This window comes from Python bivittatus, unplaced genomic scaffold (genome assembly GCF_059951505.1).
Source record: "Python bivittatus isolate LINGU-HERP-01145 unplaced genomic scaffold, Pbiv_v1 ctg000080_np1212, whole genome shotgun sequence".
NCBI lineage: Eukaryota > Metazoa > Chordata > Lepidosauria > Squamata > Pythonidae > Python > Python bivittatus.
In genome coordinates, this window is record NW_028277035.1 from 33,790,867 (window position 1) to 33,814,298 (window position 23,432).

At 37.6% G+C, this 23,432-nt stretch overlaps 1 protein-coding gene across 4 annotated transcripts in view; it reads right to left on the reverse strand.

Annotated features, from left to right (window-relative positions):
• The window catches only part of KLHL3 (kelch like family member 3), a 57,002-nt gene that overhangs the window by 22,335 nt on the left and 11,235 nt on the right, over positions 1-23,432 (reverse strand). For 2 of the 4 annotated variants that reach the window (XM_007427461.3, XM_088133790.1), the window contains exons 2-5: positions 16,430-16,543; positions 11,914-12,020; positions 7,273-7,394; positions 5,047-5,209 (exon numbers count right to left, since the gene is read on the reverse strand). In XM_007427461.3, the coding sequence (XP_007427523.1) occupies positions 5,047-5,209; positions 7,273-7,394; positions 11,914-12,020; positions 16,430-16,543 (506 nt within the window). Of the gene's footprint in view, positions 1-5,046; positions 5,210-7,272; positions 7,395-9,994; positions 10,088-11,913; positions 12,021-16,429; positions 16,544-17,455; positions 17,510-23,432 lie in introns of those variants that run through there. The other 2 variants (XM_088133791.1, XM_088133792.1) reach the window with 2 other exon arrangements.

Genomic DNA, 23,432 nt, shown 5'->3' on the forward strand with positions numbered 1-23,432 from the left:
GTAGACCAGGCTTGTGACTGGTTTATTTATTTATTTTATTTATTATTAAATTTGTATGTCGCCCATCTCTCCCAGCACTGGTTACACTGACTGTAGGTGATGGAAACTGTAGTCCAACACATTTGGGAAGTGCTTGGGTGGGGATGGCTTGTAAAGACTGTAATTGTAAAGACTGTTTAGCATATGGGGCAATAGTATAACAATGTCTCCTGAGGGCAGGCCCAAGAAAGACAGTTTCTGTGCTAGTATGGAAAACTGCACATAGAAACTGAAGTTCTCTTTAGGCAAATACTCCATAGTAGATTGGAACCTAGCTTGTTTTCCAAGCTGAAAAGCAATGTGATAATGAAGATGTTGTTATCATATTAATACATGCACATAGAGAGATTACAAAACAGATATTTATCTTCAGCACTTTTCATTTCCGGCATCAGTTCTGAATGTTATTACTGAGTATTTCCTCAAATTAGGTCTGCTAAAATACTTCTCTTCACCAGCAGGTGGCTCCTGAGAATATTAATCTCACCCCAACTTTAATAATTATAATGGCCTATCACAGATTGTCCAGTTAGCTATTGGTTATATAGCTTATTACAGGAAAACAATTTTTAAAATGAGAATATAATGTTCTATAAAATTTTTCAAAATTGTATAAAGGCAAATTTAAGACTATAGTCCATACATCACACTAAACTCAAATCAAATAAATCACATTGTGGCTTAAGGCAACATGTTAACACAGACTAAGTTATCTGCTTTAGGCATTTCTAAAAGAGGTATTCAATGACCTCATAAGTTGCTTTCTGCTGCTTTAATATTCAGATTATTTCACTGTACACAGTTAATGTATAGCCAAAGGAATTTTGAATGCATTTCTGGAATATTTTCATTAACATTTCATAGGGACATGTTAAAGGAATGTTCTTCATGAAGGGCAACAAAACAGCAAGAGGAGCTCTTGCTATTAAACCAGATTTAAACTAAATGTCGTACAGTACTGGTCTGGTTAAAGATTAAACGGTTCTAAAAATCAAACATTTAAAAGGTAATTATTTGTCCCAGACATAACAAAGGAAGAGAAGCTCTGAATGCCCTACATTCAAAAAGTTCAGAAATGTGGACAAGGGAGAAACAAACCTTCTTTAGCAGCCAACTTTCAAAGCAGGTCACTTGTAACAAACATCTTGGCTGCAATGATAACCCATAATTTACCTGGAATCCTTTACAGCCACCCAAATTGGTAGCCATCATCATCAGTTCCAAGGTTTAACCAAGTGCTTCCTTTATAGGTCCAAAATCTCCCCATATTAGGTTGAATCTACCCATATTAGATGACCCCCAGTTTTGACATTGTAAGAAAGAGAAAAAAGCCCTCTCCCTATCCACAGGTCCATACTATGCATGATTTTACACTCCTCTAAGATAGTGTTTCTCAGCCTAGCCAATGTCCAGATATGTGAACAACACCCAGAATTCTCAGCAATGGCTATGCTGACTATGGAATTTTGGGAGTTAAAAGTCTACAGATCTGGATTTGCTCAGGTTGAAAACACCACTCTGACACGTCTCCTCTTAACTGCCTTTGCTGCAAGCTAAAAAACCTAAACACGGTAGCCTTTTTTATAGGACTGCTGCTGTAGTCCCATAATCATATTCACTGCCCTTGTTTATATCTTTCCCAGCTCTCAAATTAGCCGAGGTTTAGTGAGAACACGTATGTATACTCCAAGTACAATATGATCAAAGATATATTATGAATTGGTGCACTGGCTGACTTGGTTATCTACAGGGATTCTTTTCTCACTTCATTACATCAGTAACGAGACCCTACAAAATTTATTGCAAAAGGAACAAAGTGCAAAAGGAACAAAATACAAGGTCAACATTGCAGATATGTAAAACCTTTAGGTCTGGTTTGTTTAATGACCATGCAAATGCAAAACTGCAGATAACATTTTTTTTTTTTAATCTGCGCTCAGTCGTTACCAACTCTGCAGTGACTGCTTGGACGAGTCCTTGCAGTTTTCAAGGCAAGTGTTTCGGAAGTGGTTTGCCAGAGCCTCCTTCCTAGAGCAGAGCCCAGCTGGTGTGCGCAGGGGGTGGGGTTTCCATTGCTTCGCACCCTTTTTGGGCGCACGCAGTTTTTCGTGCTTACCAGCAACTGCTCCCGACTCCTTTTTGCAAGGCACCACCAGCATTTTTCCTCCCACCGGAGTGAGAGTCCCCATTTATCTACTCACGTGAGTTTTCGAACTGTTGGGTTGACAGGAACTGGGGAGGAAACAGGAGCTCACCCTGCTAACGCGAAGGCTGGACTCGAACTGCTGAAGCGTCGACCATTTCTGGCTGGCAACTTTCAGCATCATTAAGCCACTGCGCCACCGCGTCCCCGCAGATAACATACCATGGCTAATAAGGGATGCCTGTATGAGCTGTTTCATTTTCAATTCTTCCTTCCCTCATGGCTCCAAGCCTGGAATTTGCCTTTTCTTTTCTACGTTCATCACAGAATGCATTGATATTTGCCTAGAACTATCAGTCAAAATCCCCCTTTTTAGTCAGTGTTCCTGTTATATGAAAATTGCCTCTATTTTCTGTTATTTAGCCAGCTACCATTCCATGAGAACATCTGTCCTCTGAGCACGCCTGCTGAGTTTAATCAATGAAAAAAAAATTACTAAAAAGATTTGTATCTGGATTTGTAAATAATTTGACTCATGCTTAAAATTTCCTATTCACCAGCCAAGTCCAGTTTATTTGGACAAGGAGGGTAGAGACAGAGCTACAGCTATATAGAATCATCCTACGGTGTACTGCTGTTGTTATCATCACCACCATCACCATCTATGAAACAAGACTGCATCATTGACATGGATACCACTGACTCTGTACTTCCATTCCTTTAAGGAAGACTCCAGGGAAGGTTCTACATGGTAAGTACAACTATGTTGAAGGCTAGGAAAATGTTGACTAGGGAACAGAACTGAAATCTTAGGGGAAAGAATTTGCTTCAGTGTAAAGCATCTTCCGCACATCTGCTTGAAGTACTTGATTTTAGAGCCTATAAATAACAATAGCGGAAGGATGCTTTAAGATTCTCTATTCTTGTCTATTTTACCCATAACTTTTCTACAATTGTTTATTCTTCTGATAGCATGTAACAGACTGCATGGTTTAAGTCAGGGGTTCTCAAAGTACGGCCCGTAGGCCGGATACGGCCCACCAGGGTCATTTATCCAGCCTACCCGCCTGATTGGCCGCCGCTGCTGTCTGTCAGAAGCGGAAGTGTCGGGGCTGTGTCAGGAGCTGCAGGCGATGCACGAGGAGGGAGATCGCAGAGCTGGACTATTCTACATGACAGGTATGCCGGGTCCGGTGGCTCTCCTCATGTTTTTTTCAAACCATAGTCCGGCCCCCCAACATTCTGAGGGACCGTGAACTGGCCCTCTGTTTAAAAAGTTTGAGGACCCCTGGTTTAAGTACTCCCCATATCAGAAACTTGCCAATTGGAAATTGGCATTTCATGAACAAGTCTACATTCTTACAACTCCTCTCAAATATAGTAACTTTCAGTGAATGGGGTACTAAGTCTTTAATATTACAGCTGTAGAAAAAGGCTACATTTTACTTAATCATATAACAGGCCAGTGACAGGCTACCAGCTGGCTTCAAGAGTTGTAAGCTTAACTAAGAGGCACCCTAGTGAGTCAGAAATCACTTCCCTTCCCCACCTTCCCACTACCTTCTCAATTCTGAAACAGCTGAGACATGCTTGCAGTACATACAAATCAGCAGGGAGAAATGGGTATTTTTTGCACTAACTTTTCCTTCAACCCAGCCTTATATTTTCCTAATAATCTGCTCACACTCCTTCTACTCAAATATCTGCATATCCATGATAAAAACTCTTCTTTGTAGCTTGCTCTCTCTACGTACATCTTTCTGTTACCTCTCTTTGTCTATTTTTCTTCTTTCAAGTAGTTCCAATTTTAGACAATTCCCTTGCTATTAATTTGCTTCCTTCCTTAGCTCTTATCCTTCTCTGATTTTTAGGCCATTTCCTAAAAATCCATCATGGTGTTTCTTTCCTATGCAAACTTGACTCCACCACCGTCTTCTCAAAATATAAAGTAATCCCTGACTTTTTAACTCAGTGGTACTCTTTTAATGAAGGGTATATCTAAGAGAGCAAAGATGGGCTCCCAAGTAGAACCACAATATTCTACTTAGCCACACATCGTTTTCTAACTCCCCCATATCCATTTTTTCGTTAATGATATATTAGGTTACAGTTAACTAGGGAGCAGGCAATTACTATTAGGAAGGACAAAGGACAGGGTTTATTGTTTTTTCAGTAGATCTTAAATATGCAATGGTCATTTTACTCAACATTGCTGTTTTGAAATTATCAGTATAATTTTCTTTAAAAGAAGTTCTGTTCAATTCAGTGCTTATAAATTGAAAGCATTTTGTAATTTCCATGTCTGTTTGGAAAATCTAGCATCAAAATGTGTATTTAAAATACAAGATGGATATTAGATAAAATAATATCCCAATGGCAGCCTTTTCCAATGTTTGTCCCTCCAGAAATTTCAGCAAAGTTCATGCTGGCTAGGGAATTTTGGGAGCTGAAGTCCACACTTCTGAAGGGCACCTAGGTTGGGGTGGCTATTCTAGGTTACTAGTAGGAAACATACTGCCCTCCAAATATGTTGAACTACAATTTCAATATACTTCATCCAACATAATCATTGTTCAAGAATTATGAAAATTCTTCCTGAAATATCTAGGAGACACCATATTGCCTTCATCTATTTGAGGTACATGGATCATATATATTCAGTTGAATTTCACCAGTTAGAATGAGCATTTTATATATGTTAAAAGTCCTCTATTAAGCAAAAGGATCACCTGCAAGCTTAAGCAGCAAACTAGTTCCCTCCCCACTTCATTGTTCTGTTTTATGTTGAAGGATGCACTAGTATTCAAGGCATCAATATTTTCATATTGTAAAGCCAGGAACGTCTTGATGGCTGTTATAATCACCTGCATAGGCATTGGCCTGTTGCAATAATTCTGTGCAGGTGTGCACATCTGCAAAGGCGCGTATTCCAAGGCAATTTGTGGGGTGGAGCTGAGACTGAAGAAAGTCACAACAGTTCTGTCGAACATCCATCAGCTGTAATAGGCTGGCAGCTGGCAGTAAAACCTGAAAGTTGAAAAAAGAATCAGCAAGAAAGAATTAGCAATTGAAGTCCCAAGCTGCCTCCTCCAAAAAACAATACATTGAAACATGATTTTAAAAGGTATTGAAAACTAACCATACTATAACACACTTGGGCAAGAAAGGAACTGCATTTCTTTACTTCCTTAGCATTCTTCAGCCAAACAGAAAAATAAAACTGCAGCATGCCCTGAGGTGCATTCATTCTACTACAGCAAGAACAATCCAACCCAGCTGGATCACACGGGAATATTACAAATCAGTAACTTTTTTAAATAGCACTAACCCCAACAGGCATCAATAAAATAGAGAAATTAATTAAGTTGTCAGTCTCTAGGCCTCAACACTGATTCTTAGAATAGATTAGCTTAACCTAGTAAAGGGAAACTAATAATGATTGTTTCTCTTTCAGCTAATATCAGTTCTTCAGGGTTTTAATATTCTACTTAAACAATGAAGGATGAAATGTAAACATAACTTACAGCACTTTTCCCAGTAAGGGGAGCATCCACATCTATGTTGTATTTCAATGGTTAAATTATTGGAGTATCACATACCAACAGCCAGCACTTTCAAAATCTGCTGGTAAACCTGACCCTCAAGCATCCTTTAGAAACCCTTTCACAGATCTCCTCAGATTGAGAGAAACAGTTTAAGTGTGTTCCATCTCTTGTTCATGGTCTTCCACGGGATTGGAAATCCTAAGTGTGCAGGTTCCTGACTCCATGGAGAATAATTACTCTGTGAAGATGGAGACAGTTACAGCTCAGCACAGACCTTCCCTGCCAATGCAAGGGAACATAGGTGGAAGAGATGGAGATGGGGTTCTTGCCACCCTCCCATCCATACTTTCTATTTTATAATGCCTGGAGAGGGCTTCAAAGTGATCCCAACTAGAATGTGAGACCAGGAGTTGGAATGTATAAAAACAGACAATATGAATTGAATGCTAGCCTTTGGACATCCAAAACCATACTGCAGTAGACTGCAAACTTCATTTAAAATCTGTAGCTTTCAACTTTCCTAATCCTTATTAAACTCTGCCTGAATTGAAATCTTGAGCAACGAAACTAGATCAAGCTATTTTATTTTCATTGTCATGTCAGATATAATGCTCCCGAAGTACATTCTGTACTTTTAAATTCTTCAGAGATACTTAATTTTAATAAGACCACACCAATTTTGTGTGTGTACACATTCATGCACACGTGAGTATAATAGACAGAATGATAGTGATTCATTCTAAATTTCAACCCAAAATGTATTCTGTTCTTTTTTTTTTCCTCCCATCATTAAAAATGAAAAATTTGCAAAGTGGCTTACATAAGAAAAGCAGTAATCTTTTATCTCTACTTCAGATAAACACAACTGAAATTAGTGGATCTTCTGACTGAGATGTGTACAAAACAACACTGTAAATTGTACTAACAGCAATGACAAAATAATTAGATGAAACAAAATATGAACAAGCATATTTGGTAATAAATTCTACTATAGGTTTATTGTCCATGTTTCCCAATAATTTACACATAACATTTTCTAATGCAACATTTTACAGAACTAAAATACATACATATTTAGATCAATAATTTTGAACAATATAGGAAAAAATATTGGCTGAAAGAGTTTTTTCATGAATCAGCAAAGAGGCCTCAGGTATTTTTTAAATGCGCTTGTTCACAATTGATCTCTGCATTTTATTTATATCAATAAGATGGAAAATACATTGCCTTTACCTATCATAATGTCATTTTGCATAGTAATATTGAATATGAAAGTTTAAAATGGCTGTATTTCTTAAGATTTCAAATGTTCTTTTAAATGATTTTAACCTGGTTTCTTATGTTGTCCTATTTCATACTTGGGGATGTACTGGTATTTTGTTTGCTTTAATTAAAAAATAATAATAAAATCAAGAACCAGCAGAAAATTGGTCATCAAAAGCCTTGTAGAATAGAAGGCATTCCAAAGTTATTTCCAGGGCAGGGAGCTTCAATGAGATGCCAAAACCACCGACTAACCAAGAGATTCTTCTCAGCTTTCCTCACCTGGACATTCTCTTCTGTGACCTCTACCTCTGCTGTGTAGATATAATCAATTAATTTGCTTAAGGTTAGTCCATCAACGTCTTTGATCTCAATCTTCTTTGCTTTGCTTTCACTCATATCTCCTGAAATTCAATTATAGAAATTATTTTAAAAGGCAGTCATAGTTTGAGTTGGGAGAGATCCCATTAGGGTCCATCAACTTATCTTTTTATTTTAAAAGCCACTTTTGGAATAGCCAAAATATGTTTGGGAAGGTGAAGGCATCTCTCTTTGAATCAATTACTAGGTATCTATTATTTTGGGGATGGTGCAGTAGTAGGTTTCTGGAATGGGCGGAGGGTAGGACTAGATAACCTCCCAAATCCCTTTCCAGCTCTTACAATTTATGTTTCTATATTACAGCTTCTAAACTTGAGAAAGCATTATTCTACTCTTTAACTGTACTTTTACTCTTCAGTTTCTGTTTTCCTTTATATCCAAACTTCAGAATAGGTGGCCTGATTAAAACCAGAGTGGACAAGAGCATTTTTGGATGTATTCCATGTATGTTTGGGGATGGATTTTAATTAGCTAAAGATAAAAAAAAACTGAAGATAGTGTGATGAAATCTGAACATTCAAATTGTATCTTTCCATTATGAATTCTTACCACTACATATCCACATTGCCGAGTTTTGTAATTTCTAGTTCATAAATCAGAGTTTTATCATTTACAGTGCTCATTTTGAATTTTAACTTGATTTAAGAAAGAAGTCAGTGTACTTATCCATCACCTAAATCAGAGGTTCCCAACCTGGGATTGCAAGATGGAATTTCAGGGGGTGCAACAATTTTATGCAATGAGTTAAAAGCTTTTTTTTTAAAGTTCAGTTTGTTCACCTGTAATAGAAATTAGACTTCTTCATCTTCAAATGTGATATTACTTTTGTAAGGGGTGCAAACAGTAATCAAACATTTCCTAGGGGTGTAGGACATAGAAAAGGTTGGGAACCACTGACCTAAATGCTTTCCTTTTTCTCTCAAACACATTTCTTGCTTGATATTCCTGGGAAGAAGAAAAATATTTTCTTGCCTCTCCTACATAAGAAGAGATTCTGTCTGTTACTCAAAATGAGGCCAAATGCCATGAATAAAACAAATTCCCTGCATACTGAGCAGTAGATAATTCCTCTGTGTTTATCACTACTGAGTTTTTATCATGGAGGACAACATAGTTCTAACCTATCATTGGCAATGGATTACCTTGATAAATATTCTACCAAAGGGTTCCTTAATCACCTGTATAACATATGAAGCGTGAATTTTATTCTTTTTCTGTCACACATTCAGATAGGTAGCAAACCCTTAGATCTTCACCAAGTAGTAAAGTATTTGCCCATACAGTTGAACAATCTGCATTGTCATAGCAAAGTATTTCAGCACAGAAAGTATCCCTGCTCTTCATGAATGTGTTTCATGGCTGATGTCATCTGTAGTGTGTGGCAATACCTAGCCAACTTTGCCTGATCAGGAAAAACAAAAAACTACTCAAGGTTGACAATTTATTATCTAATGTAATTATCTGGGGAGGCTTTTTCATTTTCAAAGGATGGTGCATAGTAGATTTGAAGAGAAAAGGGCAATGGGGAATATACATGGGCGGGAGGGAAAAAGCGCACTTGCTCTAAGGAGTTGCTGACAAATTGTACATGAGCACAGCACAGACTTCCAAGCATCTTTTTCCCTTTGAATCTGCACAGCCTTTACGTGCATGTGCACAGAAAAGCGGAACCACTTTTAAAAAAAAAAAACCTTATAAAAATTGCCCGTACTGTTTGGAAAGCAATACAAACATTGCACTATCAGTGAGAATATTTTTTAATATAACAAGAATCTTCTGCTTTCATAAACACCCCCCCCCATATTAGTAGCAAAACACTGTGACAATTTATACGACAGGTAGAATTAACAGTGGTAGATTAATTAGTACTTTTTAGAGAAAATCAGAAACCTCATGAAAGTACAGAATCAGCCATAATCATAAATAGTGTATTTCGACATAAATTGAAGACAAGGGCAAACATCCCCTTATTTCCTAGAGTATAAGTTGAGAGCCTACATTTCCCTGAAATAGCATTAAAATCTAGAAAAGAACATTAACAAAGAAAAAAAAGGAACATTGAAAAATTAAGGTGATTGAAGTCTGGCTTAACACCAACTGAGGGATGTCATGACATATCACTGGGAAATACACCTAACCCTTTTTTGTGTGTGTATAAGTGCTATAAAGAAAGTTGATATTAAGCCAAGCTTCTCTAAACTATCTGTATCTTTCATACAATAGCTTAGTACTTATTAAAAAAAAAATCGGAGTTGTCTTCAACACAGAAATCAATGCTTCCAATTACTTTGAAACAAAAAAGTACACATAACCCAGTATTTTAAAACAGAGCAAGAAATGAATACTTATAAAGAAAGGGCTAATCCAATGTTCTTAAAAAGAGAGTTACATAAGTGGATTTCTTAAAACTGGGTGAGCGGTCAACCAAATGGCAAATGTTTTAATTTAAATAAGGGGAAAGTGATGTATAGTGGGGTAAACCCCTAACTTCACACGAATGCATGCAGTTCATTCTAATACTCTAAACAAAATATTATTTTAATTAATTATCTTGGGCTAGATTTACTTTCCCCAGGAAAAAGGATATTTGACATATCAACTGAAGCTGGGCAAAGCTACTTACCACAATAATCTTGTTGTCCTCCAGGAACAATGCTGGGCCCAAGAAAGACCCTCAAGCTGTGAATCTGCTCCTTCAGAGTGAATGGAACTCAATCTAGAACAAGTATTCCAAATCAACTTCTCTCATGACCTTTACCTTCCCTGGACTGAATATAAGCTTTTCAACATCTAATTTAGCACTATATCCAGTTTAGGGCCATCATTGCTTTCTTGGCCCCTACATTCCAGAAGATCATTCTCAGCAGGTTCACAAAGACAAACCATATGGATGAAATACCATATGGATGAAATATAGTCAGAGGAGGCCTCACAAAACAATAATGTCCATGAAACGTAAACTTGAAAGCACTGTAAAGCAATGACCTCAAAGAAACTGTATTAAAGATCAGATGGGCTTGAGAGCTTCATTTTAGATTTCATGGAGTACTTAAACAATTTCCCTTTTATTTCCTTATGTTATATAGATGAAGGCTAACAATCAGCCACAAAATCAACACTGAAGAAAGAAACCATTATTTCCTTCACTATCATTTCTATGAAAGGAATGAAAAAAGGAAGCTGCCTTATCAAAATCAGCTTAACTTTCTATTCTCTTGTTGCCTTTTCAGAGTCTTAGATTCATAAGGAATCTTTCAATCAGAGATACCAGGAATTGAACCTAGGATCTTCTGCATGCAAACCATATGCATTACCACTAAACTACAATCCCTTCCTTACACTTTCTATTTCTTTTTTTAATTGAGTTGTTTAAACTCTTCTTTTGAGTTTATGTTGGCTGTTCTAGCAAGCTTGAAACTAGGAAAGAAGGAAGGACAGACGGACAGACAGACAACCCTTTGTGTCTCTTCTTGGTAATTCTTAATTTCCTGATCAAGAAGATGCATTAGGTGGGATGGAAGCATGGCAGTAGCAGACCCATCTCTCTCTTCTCCTTTTCCATCTTGATACTGGGTATTAGCAAGATTGCCACTGCTTCATTCAAAAAAAATAATCTTCCTGTTTCTCAGATGGTGTCAGATCCTGCACCCTGACTATCATATGCTAGTCTCCTATTTAGCACTTTGGAGGCAACAAAGTCAATCTGCACAATTGCAATGTTACAGCAATCAAGCTATACTTAAGTGCTTTAAAGACCACTTCACACAAGCCAAATGTTTAAAAAAATCTGGATTGTATCAGTCAAATGTCATGTATATATATTTTATTATGTTTCCATTTCTTCATTGTTCAAGCAAAAAGAAACTATGTGTTTTTTAGCGACTATGATCATAAAAGTCAAAAGAGCTAATTATTAATTGTAAAATATAATATTGATGGAATATAGTAACAAAAGTAAGATACTTAGTGAATTGTGGCCTGCAGAGGATTCACACCAAGAGTAATATTATGGCCCAAGCAATGTTTTTCTATTTTTTGGGTAACACCGGTCAGCACAGTTGCCTTACAAAAGTGATAAAGTAAGGCAAAAAATGGAGACGGGAAGCGAGAGACAAAAGTTCATGAAGCTTGTTTTCTGTCTGTTTTAAATGGATGAGTAAGTGGCCAGGTCACCTTGGTAAGGATGTTCTCCTCTACCATCAAAGCCAGTCCAATGGCAGCCTTAATGCAAAGGCCAACCCAAAACCTCCACTAAGAAGACTAGACTGATTTTAGACCTGCATTATCTCCATAATCAAACCCACAACGTAAAGCTCTATAGCCATGAGACATTCACTAAAAATGAGGAACGCTGGCTTATACTGTAAGCTATGCACTTAATGCCTATTTTTCCTTCTTCTGACAGAACACTTTTCAATAAAGGCCACACCTCTATTTAACATCCCGCATCCATGTAACAGCATCATGTAACACCACCATGTAACATTCTCTCTTCACCCTTCCCAAAATAATAATAGTTATTTGTTTGGAAAACAAAGTTACCTGTAAACATTGCACAGAAATATGGACTGCAAGCTGCTAGGACAATACGGTGGGCTTCAATTTCTATGTCTTCAGCAACAATTACCACATCACAAAGAAGCCGCTTGCTGTAAACATATCAACAATGATGGTTTCAGAACAAATTTGGCAAATACAGCACTATTAAATAAATATTAAATAAATGAAGGCTATAGTTGTCATGCTTGTTTACATTTTTATTAGGATCTATACGCCACCTACTAGAATCAGCCTTCCCAGACAAGAAAAATTACAAAAATGTAACAACACAATAATAAAAGAAACAATTATACAATAACCCACCCATTCCCAAGTCAAATGAGCCAGTACCATGTATACAGTGCCCTTGATCGAATTCAGTTTCAATTACAGGCTAAGGCACTCATGTGAGCTTTAAGAGGCCTAGTGAGATAAGGCCTAACAAACATCACATGGAAAACAACACCACAAGAAGCAAGCCACAACTGAGAAATGGCAATCCCTTGTTCAGTCTGATCAAATGGATGATGAGCACACAAGCAGGCTTCCAATGCCAACTATTTATCATGCAGCAGATTAGTCAACTAACCTCAACCCAAACTGCTTCTCTATTTACAAATATTAACAATTTAGTCTGTGCTGGAGAATAGCTGGGCAAAATCTGAAAGTGATATAATGTGACACAATGTGGTTGCACTGCATTATTAGCAAGCAGCTTTTGCACCATTTGAATTTTCAGAATGGGATAAGAGGCCAACCTAGTGCACATTACAGCATGTCAGCCTAGATATCACAAGAGCAGGCTACTCAAGTTGGTATCTTCCACACTTATTGGAACCGCAATTCCTAAAATTCTCAGATTCTAGTTTTGGCAACTAAGAATTTGGGGTGCTGCAGCTCCAATTCATCAAAAGCACACCAAGTTGGGGAAGGCTGCACTACAAAGCATGGACAGCTAAAACCAACCTAAACTGGTAAAAAGCATTCCTACTGCCCACTGCCATCTTAGCCTTCCCAGTGAATGTTGAATCTAGAACTCAGTACTTGGCCCATTAGAAGTGCAATCCAAATTAAAACCTGCTATAAAACTCAACCCAAAGTAGGTAGTTTTCAAACCCCTACAATCTCTATCTTTCTGGATTAATTTTCCACTAGCGCATCCTCCTCCATCTCTAAAAACCCTCTAGTTACTAGTTTTGTTTTTAAAGCTTAGTTTAGAGTGGGATGATTGGCCCAAAATAAAGATGAAGTTAATTTCATCATTATCCAGCTCCATGACTGTCTGATCTTCCCTCCTTAAACTGGTATTTTTTTCATCAGTATATGTAACATCCACCTTTATATTATTTGAATTTGCATTGTATATTTGTTGCAAGCTAGAACAGATGACCAGGACTTTACCAGAAGTCCCCAAGGACACTGTTATGATCTTGATGGACGATAGCACTTTAAACTGCCAGTCTATTTCCATGCTCTTCATTCAACCTACAAGGCTTTTGGCAAGTACAGTAGCATCAGTTTCTTCATCTAAAAAAGAATTAGTATTGCTCTATTTCACTGATTGCCCGTTTACCCACATGCTTGACTTTTAAGATACAAAGATCAAGCATCTTATTTATCTTCATAAAGGCTCAAATGTATTGAACATTTGGGTTTAAAAAATTGCTTCATATACATTGCACTTGCACGGGCTCATCTAGGGATAAATAGAAACATTAACAAATCAGGATAATCAATAAATAAACATAATTTAATGATGCCTGGAATTTCCAGTGCCAATGCTAACATCCCACAGGCAAGGCAACCATCCATTCTTGGACTAGCTCACATGACAGGGAAGGCTCAGAAGGCTTTTAATGTCACCAACATGTGAAGGAATCCCAAGTTATACAGACAGGTGGCAGCACCAGGTCCCACCAGCTAAGACTCTCCTTCCTCCATTCATGGGTATATACCTTCCTTGAAGAATGCCACTGGAGGCAGACAGGGTTTTTTCTCTTTTTCCTGTCCCTACTCTAATTCAGTGGCCCCTAAACACCTTTCTACATAACCCTGATATGGCAATCAGCCTTTGCCTACCAATTTAAAGCATTCAACAACTGCTATATTTTGTTCTACAATGGCACAGCAACAGCAGCAGCAGCAAGCATAAATCAGCAATTAGCATGAAAGGGAAGAGATGGCTGGGATTTCAGGGCAGCTGCAGTTTAGCTTGTGTAGAAGGGCATCATAGGCAGCATACACTGTTAGCTTCCTCCAAGAGGAATGCTGTCACTCTTTTCCCATTATCCCCCATAGCATTCAAGTTACAAAAAGAATAATCTAGTATTTTAACATCTTAATCTCTCTTGTATCCCAACTGAAGCAGCATACAACCCACAGTCCTCCAGTCTTTCATGTTCTATGCCAGCAAAGAAGAGGCAAAAGCAATTTGCTACCAAGGGATAATGGGCAAGATAATTCACTCAGGACTGGTACCTTCCTAGACAGGGCATGAAAATGCTCTTCCATGTGTTCATCCCATGGCATGGCTGTTGTGTTATAAAGCAAGGTGTGTGTATCACCAAGCAAGGGCTGATGACGAGCTGTTAAACATTACAGCTGCACTTCTGTGAACTCATTTCAGGAGGAAAGCTGTATTAGTCTCTGGTGGCAAAAAATCAGGAGTCTGGTAGTATCTTTTCCAACTAACAAGGTTTATTAAAAGACATGCTATTAAAAGGTACAAAACTTAGACTCCTGATTTTTATGTTAACTCACAGAACAGTGGTTCCATGGGTGGCATAGACAAGGAATGCAACAGAGGTACCTCTGAAAAGTACTAGGTTCCTCTCCTGGCCACATTTCTTGGGCAGCATGTTGCAATTCAGCTAGTACCATTCTATTGTAGTGCATTCTACTATAAGGCAGGCACCTGTGCTTTGCTATAGTTTTGACACAAAAAAAGTCAGGTAAGCCATGGAGCCTGAAGAATGCCAAGGTAGAAGTCTGCAGAGCAACACTGGTGCTTACAGGTAACCACTAGACTCTCACTAGACTCCTGCAACAAAACTTGCCTCAAAGTGTTTTGTTATTCTTCTAGACCTGTGTAACAACTAGAGACAAAATATTGCCAATTAATCCAAGTAGATTTCGCTTTTTGATTTAATCAACAGCTTTCAGATCTTGATGGGAGAACAGATCATTTACTATGTCTAATATGATTATCTCCATGTGGCAAAGAATATTCTATCCACAAATACCCTTTGCATTAGCCCAAGACAAGAATAGATTAATTTATGTATCTCTAAATAATATCCAGTGGGCAGTTTGCTCTGAAAAAAATTATTCATAAGCTCAAACACATACATAACTACCTTAATTAAAAAAGTGATTAGCTGTTATCATAGGCCATTTTTACAGACTAGTGGAATGGCAGAAAATATACACTCTTGCATACAGCATCACAAAATGTTTAATTGTATGAGCATTGTCAGTAAAACAAAAAACAAAACAAGTAATAAACTAGCCATTTTTCCTCTGCAATTAGGTATAGATGTATTTAATACCAGCAGAACTGCCCTATCATTTTATACATCTGAACTATATGGACATTTGTCCAAGTAGAAAACTGCATTAAAATTGTTTTATTGTGACTGAATCTGAGAGTAGCAAACTTCCAGATACGTTCTTTATAATGTGACCTTTACAATGTGATTGCTGCAGACTATCCACCTTGGCTTTATTGGCCAAATGGTCTCCCCTACTCCTTACCACTGTGTACCACTGAAGTTTAACTGCACCATCTCAGAATGGAAAGCAGTGCTACAGACCTTCTGTCCTTCATCACGCTACTATCTGAATTTTCCCAGTCAGACACAGGATCCTCCTGACCAATAGACATCTCACCAAAGTCAAGATTTGCTGCTGGCCACAACAGCCCTCAGCACCCTTTCAGCACCTGAGAGATCTGTTCCTGCCATCATGTTATATCCTAGATGGGCATCCCCTTGCCCCTCTTGTTAGGGTTCTGTAGCTTTATTGCAACCAACATCAAACTAGCTACAGGGAAGGGGAGAAGAAGCAAGTATGTGCCTAGCAAAGGGCAAGTGGGGAAGGAAGAAAACCCAGTAGCAGAGACTGGAGGCAGTCCAGGGCCCCTGTAAAAACTAGAACAGTCCTGGTTTGCAGATTCCCAAAGTTAGGTTGGTGAATCACGCTGCATACAAATCTATATAATAAAATAAATAAGTATATCAATATTGCTTAAGGTACAGTATCCAATAGATTGCTTAAATAATATAGTTATTTTGTACAACAGCACCAGCAGTTGTGTTCTACTGTGAAGCACCATATGATTTGGGAGTTCCACATGAGGAACTTCATACAAAGTACAGCAATCGAGTTTGAAGATCATGCTTGAATTGAGTATCTTTTTCCCCAAACAAAAACAAAGCATTCTGCAGGTTACATGCCTCTGACTCCAGCTAGCAAGTGGCTAATAATTGCAAGGAGATGCAAACTGAACATGAAGAAGTACCTCCTTAATTCATTCATGACTTTGAATGCCTTTCCCATGTGACAAGGATTGATGGTCACTGTCCGCTGGTCCTTATCTCCATCTGCTTCAGGTGGTTGGGGGCACCTCTTGATGCTGAAGACAAGAAAGAAAAGCAAGTAAACACCCCTTTTAATTTGCAAGAACTAAGATAAAATATGACCTAATAATTAACACAAAGCCACAATCTCATTCATTGTCAAATATTACAAATGATTACAAGTTATTAGCTTGCACAACCAGCTGTCTATACTATGTCTGCAAAGTGTAACTGGAGTACTGTTTTAATATCTCAACCATGCAAAGTGAATGCCTTTGATGTAACTATGTGAAATATGTGCTCAGAACACATGCACAAATTCTTTGCTTAACCAAAGCAAGCATACATGAGGTTTTAAATATCTCTGCACATTTATGTGTAATTAAAAAAAAGTATTCATGTGGAAAGGAATATGTTTAACTCTCTGAGTCTTAGATTTATTAAGAATATGGTAATGGAGGCAGATGAGTTTTTCTGCCTAGTCTTCTTGGGGAAAACACAGTCATTGTCCTTTTGGGTAAATACAGTATGCTATCTGGATTAAAAAGTAAACAGTCAGAGACATTGGAATTACAACTGATCTATCTATTGCACCTGAAAAACAAAGGAACTATCGGAAATGTTTTTTTTTTTTCCCATGAAACATCCAGATCCAGTGTTTCAACTGGAAACACGTTTCACAAATCTGAAACAATAATCACTCTGCAGCCACACCCTGAAGTAAATTATTCAGCACTTCATTCACTGATATAAAAAGCAATTCATACATTCTTTCCCCGATACTTTAGTGCAATTTCAAGGTTAAATGGAGAGGACTACTGGAGTGAATGTACTACCTAATCCAAAAGCGTCTGTTAATAGCTCTAAGGCAAGGCCATTTCTACACTCAGCTCAGAAACAAACACAGAATCTTGCCAAACCAGTTCCATCAAAACAAAACAAAACAAAACAAAGAAACCCACACTCACTGGCCAATTCTGCTGTAGGTAAATGCTTCCTGAAAAGACAGAAGGCTAATTGAGCCGTTCCCTAAAGAGAGATGCCTCATGAGCCTGGGGAAGCAGCAAACTTACCCACGTGGCATCTCACAAAGCCAGCTTTCACTTTAAACTGGGCCCTTAGCCACCATAAATAGAAGCTAAGAACTGGGCAGACTGGGTGATTTTGCTTATGCATACAAGGTGGTGGAACCCCTCCTGATGCTTCTCCCGGTTTTTTAAGGAAAGCAACTTCTCCTTGCCCTCATTCCCTTCCAGCCTACCCTTTCAGACCCACCTTCATATGCCAACTCTCCAATACTTTCCTTCCCTGGAAATAATCCACTGGTTACCTCCCTCCTCCAATATTCATTTACTGCCTCCTCTTCTCAGAACACTTCTACCAAACTCCACAGAAAATAAGGCGTCCTCTTCAAGGCTTCTCCTTAACAGGAGAAAAGAGTCTGGCTTTCAGATGACTTCTGCAGCACTCCCTAACCCTTGCCCCCACCCCTCCCAGGCTTGTGCAATAGGCTACCAGGCAAAATAGGTAAGATGGGTTTTGTTCAGTGGAAGGGGAAAAAGCAGTCAAGGTGGTTTTTATATACTTTGGTGGGTAGGACTGGAACGATTGTCTTGGCATGGAGAAAAAAGGGATGGCAAGCAATGGCAAATGAAATGATGGTTTATTAGGGGGAAAAGGAAACTGCAGCTGGACATTCAGACCCTTGGAAAAGAGGGCATTTGCTGTTAAGGCAGCACCAGTAATAAAGGCAGACAAGATGCAGAAGGCAGCTTATTAGAGCTGGGTGCTACGTCTTATCAGTGGAATTTTAATAGCAAAATCACAGCTATTGGCCCAAAGCAACTGATGCATAGGACCCAAACTTGATAAGAAATGGGACATATTTCACTAGGGTCTAGCCCATAAAACAAGTTGAACTTTTTGCTTGTTGTGGAAGAGAAATGGGGAAAAGGTTACCACTTAGCTAAGAGGCAGAAAAACAGCTTTTTCCCCACATTCATGTATTTTTGAAAGCTCTAAAGCTACATTTATTTGCTCTCTGGTTATTCAGAGCACTTCCTTGAGGGACAAGCAAAACTTTCTTCGAGTTGGATCAAAAGTTTTAATAAAGCTAACATACAAAACCTTTTTCTTCAAACTGATCTCCGTAACAGGTTTGCTAGATACTTTAAAAGAGGTCATTTCAATGCCAAGGAGTTATACTCGGTTTACATGCTGCCAATTTAGACACATTTTAAAGGTGTGCTGCTTTGTCCATAACAAACCCAATAGCTTCCATCCTGGGCCAAGGATAAAATGTAAGAGAACTGAACAGATGGACTAAATGGAAGGAAGCAAATGAGTTCTAAAAAAAGAAATGCCAAGTACAATATGAACATTATACTTCTTGTCTGAAGGGGGAAAGGCTAACTTCTGGAAGGCTAGATGAAAAGCAGTTTGCTCTACCTTGGATAGCAACATATTTCCAAAGCCCACAATTCTCGTAATTGCACCATCAAATGGTAGTAGCACTAAACAATAGTTTAACTGAAGCACCTAAAGGGCAAAGGGACATTACTTACAGAATATAATCATTTCCTAGCAAAGCAAGGGGTTTTTTGTTTTTGTTTTTTTGTTTTTGGTGGGATTGAAATTTCATAGATTCCACCAAAGTCTTGAACCTATATGTCCATGATCTACCCAGCAGGAATCCACTGCATACAAAAATGAGAAAAAAGAATACAAAAAAGAAACAATGGAAAAAATAAATTATTCTTTACTATCTATAATCCCAGGAATGGAGGTAACCCTACTGTATGTACGGCAAAGCTCGTAATGGATGCCAAGTTGTATTGCTGACTGCAGTACAATCCACTTTTTCACCCCAAGGCTTATTTGAAGCAATGCTACAAAGGGTATTAAAATAGAAATACCGTATGCCTCTTTGGAGTAGAAGCATTTAATCTCAATCAACCTGCAACTCATAGACACCACTGAAATGCGGCTAGAAAGTACTGAAAATTGGCAGTGTAGTTCTCCATCATTTGAAGTTTATTTTAATATTTTAAGATTAGGCATCAACTGTTAAAAAATAACAGCCAAGACCTCCCTGCTCACCATGTAAAAAGATAAAGAAAACCAGTCTCACACTCTTTCATGATGTACTCCAACATGATGTGGGCAGAAAAACCACTAACTAAAAGGATAGCCCATGAACACCACAAAATAGTTGCCTACCCTTGCCGCATCCTACAAGAAAGATCAGTAATTTTTTCTGCTAACAAGAACCAATCCTCCTAGAACCTGATTTTAAAATAGCCCAGATCCTGCAAAATCCTCATATGCTGTGAGATTATGGGCACCTACAATTAATTAATGGGGACTTAACTTTTTTCAAGATGGTTTATGGAAATGTAAAAATGATGGCAACATCAATCAAAATACCACTCATGTGAATGTCATATGAAGTAAAACAAAAAAGCAACACAATTATTTTAAATACTTACCCTTCTAATAGTGTATTTAAGGCTCACAGTGAGAAAAGAAGTAGAATGAAGCCATAACTTGAGTTAAAAACAATAGTTAATGTACCAACACTGCTGCTGTTTTAGAAATAGATTTGAAAAGCAAGGAGAAGCATTCAGTTCCCAACTTAGAAGTAATCATTGATTTAATGGACTAATGGAAGGAAACCAAATGTCTGTTAAACACAAAACACACTCTCACCTGAAAAAGCTTATTTTACTGATAAGAATTATTGCTACTTGGGGGGAAGCAGACAGCACTATCTGTACCAATTCACTAAACAACAGACTTTGTCCACTGTTTGAATAGTATTACAGACTGACATTTGGACAAAATTCAGATCTAGCTGAGTTTGTCCATTAAACCTCAAGTCCACTAATCCAAGGTCCATGAAATCAAACATGTATTTTATTATTGTTTATTTAAAATCATTAGATCCAGAAACAGGAATGAAGGCCAGAAGCTTTTATATTTTAGAAAACCAGTTTTCCCAAGAGTTCTCCCTGGAGCCACACAAGAGGGTTTTCTCCTTGGGATAGTGGATTTTTTTGAGTCTTACCTTCTCTCCTTCCTTCTTTCTGCTTCTCTCTTACTTCAATGTAAAATCTCAAGGACCAGTAATACTACTCAACTACTAGTAATAAGTTCTTGACTGGGTCAAACCCCCTTCCTTTTCTCTTATTGGTATTTTCTAAGTTTTATTTTGTCTTTTAACTACATTTGATTACACCAAGGGGAAACTGAGTGTTCCAATGCAGAAACTGGTGTTCCTATAGCACTAACAGCTTTCCCCCCTCTCCTTTTCCAGATGTGCTTCTGGAGAATTTAAAGTTTTCTCGGTGTTGTATGATTTAGTCAGCTCCAATAGAAATACCACCTTACAATGTTTTTCAGACTTCTTCTCCCTGAACAAACTAACATGACTAAAAGACAATAGAAAACATGTTTTTTGGAGATATAATGTAGGATGACAATGAAAAATATCCCAGATATCAGATAATCATAGATTGGGAAGCTTTAGCAAACAAATCTAAACAATCAAAGGAAATCAACAATTTTTGATACACAACTTTGGTTGTGTTATTTGGATATGTTGGAAAAGCAATGCGTGCTTTGCATTCTCTTTGAGATTCTTCCAATAGACTAGATCCTAAATCTTGCTAAAATCTGTAATCTGGAAATAATCTGTAAAGGATGAACAATGTTATGTTAATGACTTTGCCTTTAATAGGAATATATAACTGATTAGCTGGGATAATTCAGAGAAAAGAAACAAAAATATTGTTAGGGAAGACTGATTGCAAAACAAGGCCAAAAAAATGCTATTAAAAAGGTAGGCTCAAGGATTTAAAGAGGAAATAATTACTTTAAAAAAAAAAACCTAAATCTGAATTTCTTTCACCTAGTATTACTTCACCACCTCGACCTCCTGAGCAAAAGGCAGGATATATATCTAATAAATAAATTTAAAATTATATTAAATATATTTTTAAATGCTTTCCATCTATATGTGCTCATGATAGTCATTAAAAGATGAGAAGACTATGGCAGTTGTCTCTTTTTCGTGCATTCACTAACTGTGACAATATATCATTATTTACTGGAAAAAGAGAAATCTCAGCTTCAGGCACTGGTCAGTTTTCCAAACTTTCATAAGCAAAATTAAAATTGTCAACACTGAAAAGCACGGAACCTGCCAATATTTCCAGCAACATTTAAATATACTTTATACTAATGCATAATCAAGAGAGAACCCATTTCAATGAAGGATAGAATTTGTGTGTGTATATCTATCAAACATATTCCATGGATAGCAGATGTCTTGAAACAATGTACATGCCATGCATGCCTTCTAATGGAATAAACCACGTGTAAAGACACTCCACTGGAATGTCAGATCAGAGTAACATGAAATGGTAGAAGCCAAAATGGATAATTCTTCTACAAGCTTAGGATTCTTGCCATGAATTGATTAAACGGGATATAAGTCACACTATCCTGGAAACTGTTCCAGTCCAGAATGTGAACAGCATGTTCACATATGTGTCTATTTACTAAGAAGAAAGAGTTACGTACGATGGGCAAGAGGGAAGAAACAGATAAATTAGGCAAAGACATGTTCTCTCTTCTCTACCCATTCCATCACAAGCTTCTTTCAGTTTTTCCAAAATATTTTAGAAAAAAAGCTTTTGAAATTACTTAAATGCTATAGAAGTGGCTTCACCAGAAAACAAGTGGTAAATATACTGAGGGCATATATGACAGTCAGAAAAAAAAAGATGCATTCACAATACGGTAGTATAACGTTGCTAGAGTGGGGGCGGGGGGGGAACGCCATCCTGGAAGAAAGCAATGGCAAGCCATTCCATATCATGTCATGAAATCTGCATGGATTTGCCCATCTAAGTCACCAGGAGAAGCTACATGAGAGGGCAACCATTATTTTTTCCTGTCCAAATAATATTTTATTACAAAATGTGTTATTTTGAATTTAAAATGTGACTGTTAGAGGATACATGATACCAACATCCCTACCTTAGGGTTAATATAAAATCAGACATAACCTGCTACAGTAATTGTTGTCATCACTTAGTACAGTAACTGCCAGTACAAGAAAGCAACCCCACCAAAACCAGAAAATCCAGTCGATGAAAATGAACTGCAGGCTTCTTCAGGCAACAAGTTGCCATAGTCATTATATCACACTTAGAGGGGAAAAAATAAATTTCCAATTCACTCTAATCTCTGCCCATGTCAATTGACAAGGGAATTAAAATCCAATAGAAGAGAATATCTGTAACTCAGGGTTAAACTGTGGAATCCTTGGTGCTCTCTGAGCTTGGCTGTTTGCTTGCAGACATTTCATTACCCAACTAGGTAACATCATCGGTGCTAATGACTGTGGGGTTTGCTGCCTGTTTATATACAGTAGCTCACCCTGCCAGTTTTGGTGGGGGGTGTTTCAGAGTGTTACCCGCTACGAAAAAATGAGTAGACAACAATAAGGGTATTTTTTTTCCTCCCCAGTAGTCATACCCAAGGTATGGATTTCCTTTCACAAGAGAATTTGACAGGAATCTATTTTTTAGATATCAGATTAAAACATGATTATCCTCTCTTGCATTTTAAAGGAAATGAATGTTTTCATTCTGATGCAAAAGGATTATTTTTATCACTGAAATGAGTAATCCATTTTGTTATTTGAATTTGATTTTGAAGTTATGGGGAGAAGTGGATAACTGCTTTCTTTTCATGTGCCCACATGCCTATTATTCCATGTTAATTATGCAATTAGTTAACTGCGGTATAACTGAAAAATTATTTGTTCTATAATATAATATTTATGTTGGTTTTTACTGTTTTATTAGATTTATACCTGCCACTATTCAGACTCTCAGCAGTTAACAATAGCCATATGAAATCAACAATACAATAAAT